The following is an 8,739-nucleotide window of genomic DNA, read 5'->3' as shown; positions in this document are numbered from 1 at the left end:
TTCTTCCTTTTCAAATCATGACCTCATATTTCTCATTTCCGATGACCGATGCATGTGAGGGGCTATTCCTCTTTTCGAATGCGTTTACTTTATTGAATTTTCTGTTTTATGAAGTCCATTAAACTAACTTCATCAACATGTTTTTTAATCCTCCAGTGGTAGAAACGAGATAATACATATAAATTTTGAAGCTCCCTAACCTTGTAAGGAAAATTTAGTCACCACTGATCTTTTTTTATTCAAAGAATCTTCTTTTTTCATTAGTTTTCGTATCGAATTGACACATTGACATATATGTCCTTCCTCTTTTTTGTAAATTTTCTTATGGAACACTCTTAAATATCCATTTGCAAAAAAAATCTTTTGAATTTCCGATTTTCAGATGATATTTACTCTATTATCAACTCTACCCGTTCTCATTATCACTTCAGAATTGGACTACTCGGAATTGGTGAATTCGGCAGAGTTGGGTAAGAATTTCATATTTTTGGAATGTAAAATAGAGAATCCTTTTATTGAATTCTCAATTTCAGTTTTTGCTTCCGATACCTTTTTATGTATTCGAACGATAAAACATCTGAAATAATCAATTAGAAACTAGTATCAAAAATTACTGTTTGATTAAGTTTTTTCATTAAAGCTAAACATTTCTATTTTTTTCCGATTCAGTTCCATCAGTTTTATGAAATTTCCAGGGTGGTTACGGTAATTTCTCAGGCAATTCAAAAACAAATAACGATAAGCCTTATCGTTTCCTATACAGAGAAGCAAAAATATTTTCTGTTTCGTCTTCAACTTAAAATCCAGACAGCTAGGACTCTGGAATTCTCCGTACATCCAAAAAATGTTTTTTTTTACATTCGGACATTTTTGGTTTTTCTACATTTTCAGAACCCTAAATTTCAGACCTAAAAATCTAAATTTTTCAGAACATCAATTTGATTTTTAAGATAAAGTATTAGACGTAAAACAATAATACCAGTTCGGATTTTACTTGCGCTTACATCGAGCATGTAAGATGATAACGGCTGTTCAACCAATTAATGAAAGATGAAATAAAATTGTATTTTTTTTATCAAAGTTGATCTGGTTTCTTTCAAACTTTCAGAAGTTTTTTTCGTAAATAATCTGTAACGAGCCTGGAAAAACTTGTTTCACCGAAACTTATACATCATTTTAGGATTAAATTTGAAATTTCGAAACAAATGGACAAAAGTTTAGAATTTTAATTTCTTTTGAAAAATTGGGATTTTTCGAGAACCCGGAACGTTATATATACGGCGCCAATGGTGATTAAGGTCTTCAAAATGTTAAAATATCAAAATTGCTAAACAGTGATTTTTGAATTTTTTAGTTTCTCTGTATTTTTTTAGTCACAAAAAGATAATTCTGAATTTTTAAATATCGTAAAACGGCTCCCGGACGTTTCAGAATCCGACGTTTCAGAAATCGACATTTCAGAAACACGATGTTTTAGATGCCAAAGTATTAGAAACATGAGTAAATGAGTATATTCAAATAAGTATTGATCATTTTGAACTGTAGCTTTTATGAAAAAAAAAACGAAAACCGGTATATTCTGAAAAAATTCAGTCAAAAAGGACTGGAATTCCCAAATAACAACAAAGTTTCCACTTTTTTCTTTTTTTTCCAGATTATTCCGGGTTTTTTTTTTCTATTTTAGGCTGGATAAAACGCCTGTTTTCCGGTAAGGAGTTTCAGTCTAAGCCTTCAATTTGAACAAACCCTCTATTAAGCAAATGAGCATGGTTAGCACTTAGCTAATATTTAGTAAAAAATCATGAAGCTAATGAGTATCTGCTATAAATTCTACAGTTCAAAATGAGCAATACTTATTTGAATATACTCATTTACTCATGTTTCTAATACATTGGCTTCTGAAACGTCGTGTTTCTGAACTGTCGGTTTCTGAACCGTCGGGTTTCTGAACTGTCGGTTTCTGAACCGTCGGGTTTCTGAACTGTCGGTTTCTGAACCGTCAGGTTTCTGAACTGTCGGTTTCTGAACCGTCAGGTTTCTGAACTGTCGGTTTCTGAACCGTCGGGTTTCTGAACTGTCGGTTTCTGAAACGTCCAGGACCCCGTAAAACTTGTAAAAGAAAAGCTCCTTTCATAGAGGAGCTTCGTCAAAAATGTGAAAAATATTCCAAATATCGGTTAAAACGCTCTTTTTTGCTTAAAAACATGATAAATTTCGTTAAAATGTATGCAGTTTTATGAAGAAAAAAAAAAGAAAGACCGCTTCTTCTAATGAAGAATTATAGTATATGTTGGTGTTACTGTAAAACCTGTATTAGAAGGGCCGGCCCTTCTATTGTTCCAAGGTACCTTTTGAATTCCAAGGTACCTTTTGAATGTTTTTTTTTAAACCAAAATTGAGCAAGTTTCATTACAATATTATCAATTAAACAGTTTACTAAACATTTTAGAAACTGTAATTTTTTCAGTATCCTCTTCCTCTTCTTTATCACCATCTCATCTCGATCACAAGTCCTTCAAACCTCGAAAACTAAACTGCACTCGAGACACTGATATCATTGATAGACTGCTCAATGGAACAGGATACAACAAGTTTCGAATTCCGCGTAAAAATAATTCTGGAAGTTTCTGTTTCCGAAATTTTGGATTTTTCAGAAGAAGAAGGAATGACTGTAGTCGTGGAGATATGGATTCAAGCGATTACGTCAATCGATGAGTTGACGAATGACTTTGATATGGATATTTATATAACCGAGACTTGGTTGGATCCAGCTTTGAATTTTCAGCATATGAGTCCCTGTAAAGGTAGGTTGGAAAATTCTAGAAACGCTTGAAAATAATAAAAACTGATTTCAGGAAATCTTTCACTGAATCATCAAGTATTGGATAGACTGTGGACACCGAACAGTTGCTTCATTAACAGCAAAGTGGCTCAAATTCATAATTCTCCGTTCAGGTAAAAAAAAAAGATGCCATTGTAGTAGCATTGAAGAAGTAAATTATTCACTCATACTAACCTTGCAATTGAAACAGAAAAAAGATATAATATTCCAGGAGTGTATTCCTGATGTTATTCCCTAACGGAACGGTTATGGTGAACTATCGAGTCAGAGTGAAAGGACCTTGCAGTTTGGATCTCTCCAATTTCCCACTGGATCTTCAGAAGTGTAGTTTGATATATGAAAGGTAAGAAAATGGAGCAGTTTTTCCTTATAGAGTATGTATTACGGTGGCTTACCGTTATTCAGAAGGATTTTTAGGTCATTTAAGATGATAGCCTAACCCCAGATGGCCTAGAAATATTTATTTGAAGAGTTAAAACATCCGTCAAAGCTTCCCAGGGTAACTGCTGCGCATGGTATATGTCTAGGCGCGCATATAGGATGCTATGTGCACCCATAATAATTCCGTGGGTAGCGCGTGCGCGCTATGTGCGTCGTCGCTGGGCACGACTGGTCGCCGGTGGGCGCACCCATATAGCATCCATATAGCATGCACGCTTTTCCCATGAAAACGACAACCCACCAACGACACTTCGCTATTATGCTAGTGCGCGTTGTTTAGCAAAATTTTTCACCGCCGATCTTGATCAATTTTTCGATCATATTGATCATATTTCCTGCTTTCAAAGAGCTTCTCACTGTTTTCACATGTAAAAATCGAAAATAAAACTTATTTTTAGTAAAGAAATAGGTAAAATTTTTTACAAAATCCTGTTTTTCTTGAAATTAGGACTTTTCTGTTTTACTTCGGAATAAGCGGAATAATATATTTTTCAGGTGAAATACAGGTTGGTTGGTAAGTTTTCCAATTATTACGAAGTAAAAGCAGGAAAAAATCCGAGAAACACAAAATTATTTCGAAAACAAAATTATGCGAATTAATGCCAATTTCAAAACTTTGTTGAATTTTTTCAAGTTTTCTATATCGCAATTTTGAAGGAAAAATTTATTATGTTATATCATCCAGATATTTTAAACTTCCTGCCATAATTTTTCTTGCTGTGAGAAAATTCTGTGAAAACTGGAAAAATGGTCACTCTGTAAAATCTGAAAGGGAAAATGAACGATATTGGAAGATCTGAACAAAATCACATCTTATTACAACTATAGTTAGATAAATTAATCCATATAAGAGATATCCATCGCCAATACGACCTGAAATTGTAGATGAAATATGGAAGCGGCATGTCCGATCTCGATGGCGCGTGCGCGCAAACGGTGTACCTATGTCGTCCATATGAGGCGCCGCGCCAACGCATATACCATGTGCAGCCGTTACCCTGTGTTCCTATTTATTTTCTTCCAGTTTCAACTATAATCGACAAGAAGTCGAAATGAAGTGGTCAGATGCAGAATATCCGGTTTTCAATTTATAAAAATCGTGTTACCTGACTTTGATTTGTTCGAAATTCAAACGGAAAGGAAGCAAGAGGTGAGCAATCTCTTTAGCTACGCGGTACAAGTTTGTGTTTACAGTTTTAAGGAGAACAAAAACACTCATGAATGTTCTAAACGTATACAATCATCAAAATCAACAAAAACTTCAAAAGAAAATAAAATATCTGAAACTGCAAAATAAATTTCAAACTTCTAACCAATAATTTTTGCAGAACTACCCAGCGGGAATGTGGGACGAGTTGCATGTGACAATAATATTTGAAAGACGATTCATTTGGTATTTCATGCAAGCATATCTACCAACTTACTTGACTATTTTTATTAGGTGAGTTCGAAAAATGTGATTTTGGGTTCTTGAATTGTGCTTATTATAATACCTGAATTCAACATTAAAGTTCCGCATTTCCAAAACTTCTATGGTTCCAAATAAAAATTTTTGCCGGTTTCATCATTTTTAGATAAACGGAAAAGTTTTGGACCAATATTGGGTGCTACGAGCCTTGGGTAAATATCGTTACTAAAAATTCAAAAATGAAAAATGCGGTTGAAAATAAGAGCGTCTTTCAGAATTCGTTCAAAACAGACGAGGACTTTTTAGTATTAGTGTAAGGCCACTATTTTTTCGAAGCCAAGATACCAATTTTAAGGATGCTTTTTGGGTATTTTTCCCAAAAATGAGCGAAAAATAGCTGTAAAGGAATGGTGATCGTGTGGTCGTGGACTAGGAAATCCTCGTCCCTTTTGGATAACAACTGATTGTGAGGGCTAATGGCATTTTATACGACTTTTCTGCGATAATTTTTTCTTTTTCAACAATGTCTGAAATGTAACGAAAAAAATCGCTTCGCGATAATTTTATTGGCTCTATATGACTTTATATGACTTTGTATGATTGTAATGGTATTTTGAGAAAATAGAGGTATTTTGAGAGTATTTCTCCAAGTGAAGTACCGTAATCTCCAAGTGAAGTAGAGATCATTCAGAAAGAGGAACAAGCAAATGAATGCTGAAAACAGTGAAAAAAAAAATGCAAAGTTGTCTTGAAACTATAGTTAACAGATTAGTACGATCTTAATTCTGTAAAAATTATCAAAATACTGAAAATGAGGCAAAACACTATTCAATTCTCAAAATACTATCTTATTCTCAAACTACCATGATATTCTCAAAATACCTCCCATTTCTCAAAATACCATTATAATCATATAGCCGATTTTTTTTATGGACTACCAGTATTTATTGTTATTATAACTTACAAACGTATATTCTGAAAACATGATATTTCGAAGAAAAATTCAAGAAAAAACCCAGTCGACATATTCAAAGAGTCCATGAAACTTTAAAATTTAAATTTTAAATGTATTCTTTCTTCAGTTGGGTATCATTTGCTCTCGGCTCGCGAGCCATTCCAGCTCGAACGATGCTCGGTGTCAACAGTCTTCTGGCAATTGTTTTTCAATTTGGAAATATTATGAGAAACTTACCAAGAGTTTCGTATATCAAAGGGATTGGTAAGATTAGAAACTGTGAGACCAGCGTAGTAACCAGAAGACAAGTCTTAGAATGTAAAAGGAATTAGAAGCGGAAAAACTTTTTTGAGATATATTTTTTTGAGTCATTTTTCTCGTTTCTTGTATTGGATATCAAAAAGTGGCCAACTAACAAAACATTTAGCACAGTATCAGAAATATTTTATCAGTTAAACGTTTTTTGACAGCTGAAATAAATTGGGTCGAAGTTGACAGACTCTTCTATCCCGGGTTTTACGATGGTGAGACAACGATAATTCGAAAAATCCTAAATTCTTGCACTAGAAAGTCAAGAATCACAGTTTCACTATTTTGATTTATCATTAAAATTTTCTACTTTTTGATTTCTCCAGTCTCTCTCGAATGGTATTGGTGTTAATAGAGTTACCGTAAGTCCTGTAATGGAAGGGCCCTCTAACCTGGGCCAATTTATCTCGGTTGATATCAAAACAATTTCAATTGTTAAATTGTTTATCATAATCGCTGAAATAGTTTGTCAGTCGGCCATTTTTGATATAATTTACAGGAATTGAGATAAAAATGCTCAAAGTTAAACGTTATAGAGGCCTCACTTTTAGAGCGCTAATCATCAATAAAATTAAAAAAAGGTAGTATGTTTTCAGACGTTTGGATGTTGGTATCGATGACATTCATTTTTTGTTCTCTTCTGGAATTGGCGATTGTCGGATTTATGGTTCGAGATGAGACAGTGGCGAAGAAGAAGAATCAGCAGAAGAAGATCTCGGGAAATGTGAGTTGATGTTTAGGATCAGAGCAAAAATATAATATCTGGAAAAAAATAGAAAGCTAGAATTTTGAAAGAGCTTTTGAGCGAGTTTACGAGTAACATTTCTTCCAACAGCGGATGTCTGCAAATCGGTTGAGTCACATTCGTCCATGAATCATCACTATGTGTAACAGTATATGTTACTCCAAGAAACCAAACAAAACACTTGAAACTGTGTAAACTGTCCTCCGATCCCACCTAAAGATTTTCTCTACCCAAATAACAACAGTGTCTCACTCAGAGCGCACACACAATTTGAATTAGAATAAAGGCTTACAATGGAAACAGTAATTTTTGGTTTTGAAAAAAAAGAAAAATGTTCAAATGACAGATTATTTAATTCTGAATAACCATCACAAGTATGATCTACTTTAAAGGTGGGGAAACAGGAGCGTTTTCGGAGGATTTTTGAAGCCAGAGTATGCATTCTACCGTGACGGTGTACAACGCTTAATGTCACTCTGCGTACAGCTGTCGTCCTCGCCTTTTTGTATGCAATCGGGCGGCCGCTTTCTCTTCGCCCGCGTGGCTCAGTCGGTAGCGGCGCCGCACCCTCAATCATCGCCCTCACAAGTTCAACTCCTCGAGGGGCTGATATGAACGGATTTTCGAGAACATTTTTTTCATGTCCCCCGACCCTTTTAACATAAAACTCGAGGAATTCAGACATTTTTAAACCTCAGAATTAATTGAATTCCGCTTTCTCAAGTTTTATAGATCGGTGCTCAAAGGAACGATCTTTTTAAGGAATTTCACAGATTTCAAAAATGAAAATTCCAGTTTATTCAAACGCGATGAAAAAAAAATTTAAAAAAAAAGAAACCCCGTTGCAAAAAATGCTTCGAAAGAAATTTTTAAAATTCTAGAAAAAAACAACTACGTGATTTGGTTTAGAAACCATTGACCTCTGGGAGAGTAATATAAAAGAAGAGAGAAACAAAGGAATAATCAGTTCTCCTTTTCTCGGGGCTCCCGAGAGGTGAGCCCGGAGAAGGGGCCTGGGGCCTGGGGCCTGAATCCGTGTTACCTTGACCGGGTGACCTGGATCCGGGTGACCTGGATCCGGGTGACCTTGACCGGGTGATCTGGATCCGGGTGACCTGTATCTGAGTGACCTGGATCCGGGTGACCTGGATCCGGGTGACCTTGACCGGGTGACCTGGATCCGGGTGACCTTGATCGGATAACCTGGATCCGGGCGACCTGTATCTGGGTGACCTGGATTCGGGTTACCTTGGCCGGGTAACCTGGATACGGGCGATCTGTATCTGGGTGACCTGCAAATATACTGGTAGTTCCATATCTAACACTGTTTGCCCCCATTTAACTATTTCCAGCCATCGCGTGAAGAATCTCCCCACGGCATCATCTCCGAACGTCGTTTCATGTTTCCTCCCGGATGCACCGAATCTTCAAAATCTCTGAATTCGTGTGGAACGGGATGTTGGACACCAGAACGCATCGATTCGATATCCAGTGTCATGTTCCCACTCACTTTCTTTGTTTTTAATGTAAGGTTATTTTCATACCTCATAGTTTCTTTTAAAATCAATATTTTCATACCAACTATTGTCGAATTTAAAAAAGTGGGACCTGAGAATTTTAAAGGCGTAGCTTTTTTTGATCTACAAAAAAGTGCGGCAAAAACGTAATATTTCAGAGTTTCGCCTCGTTCGAGCTACTTTCGCAATTAAGTTCGGTTTTTCGATGAAAAACAGATTCTAGAGATGCTAGCGATCATTTTCATACCAAGAAATCTAAATTTTGTTCAGAAAATCCCACTAAATTCACAGAAATAAGTTTCGTTTACTACCGTAGTGTTACAGGGACAAGGCCTCGAAAATTGACCGGGAAGCCGCCCGCGAAATTTTTCAGGTTCCACTTTTTTTGATTCTACAATAGAATAGATACGATAGAACTCGACGAGTACTTTGAAATGATACTATCCGGGATACTGTATCTTGTCTATGAACAAAGTTGCCAGGGCAAAATGTCTGTGACCGAGTAGCTGGGGCGGTTTTTGG

At 35.8% G+C, this 8,739-nt stretch overlaps 1 protein-coding gene across 1 annotated transcript in view; it reads left to right on the top strand.

The window, feature by feature from the left end:
* Positions 1-382: 382 nt before the first annotated feature.
* Cbr-acc-2 overlaps positions 383-8,739 on the top strand; it is a gene marked incomplete at both ends in the record, with an annotated part of 9,610 nt that continues 1,253 nt past the window's right edge. The window contains 10 exons of the mRNA XM_045235217.1: positions 383-470; positions 2,468-2,605; positions 2,655-2,804; positions 2,856-2,955; positions 3,054-3,185; positions 4,328-4,433; positions 4,612-4,724; positions 5,774-5,910; positions 6,552-6,679; positions 8,053-8,231. Of these exons, the coding sequence (XP_045097369.1) occupies positions 383-470; positions 2,468-2,605; positions 2,655-2,804; positions 2,856-2,955; positions 3,054-3,185; positions 4,328-4,433; positions 4,612-4,724; positions 5,774-5,910; positions 6,552-6,679; positions 8,053-8,231 (1,271 nt within the window). The remainder of the gene's footprint in view (positions 471-2,467; positions 2,606-2,654; positions 2,805-2,855; positions 2,956-3,053; positions 3,186-4,327; positions 4,434-4,611; positions 4,725-5,773; positions 5,911-6,551; positions 6,680-8,052; positions 8,232-8,739) is intronic.

The sequence above is a fragment of the Caenorhabditis briggsae genome (genome assembly GCF_000004555.2).
Source record: "Caenorhabditis briggsae complete genome, chrIV, whole genome shotgun sequence".
Classification (NCBI taxonomy): Eukaryota; Metazoa; Nematoda; class Chromadorea; order Rhabditida; family Rhabditidae; genus Caenorhabditis; species Caenorhabditis briggsae.
Note: the sequence above shows the minus strand (reverse complement) of the source record. Positions and strands in the feature narration are given on the sequence as shown.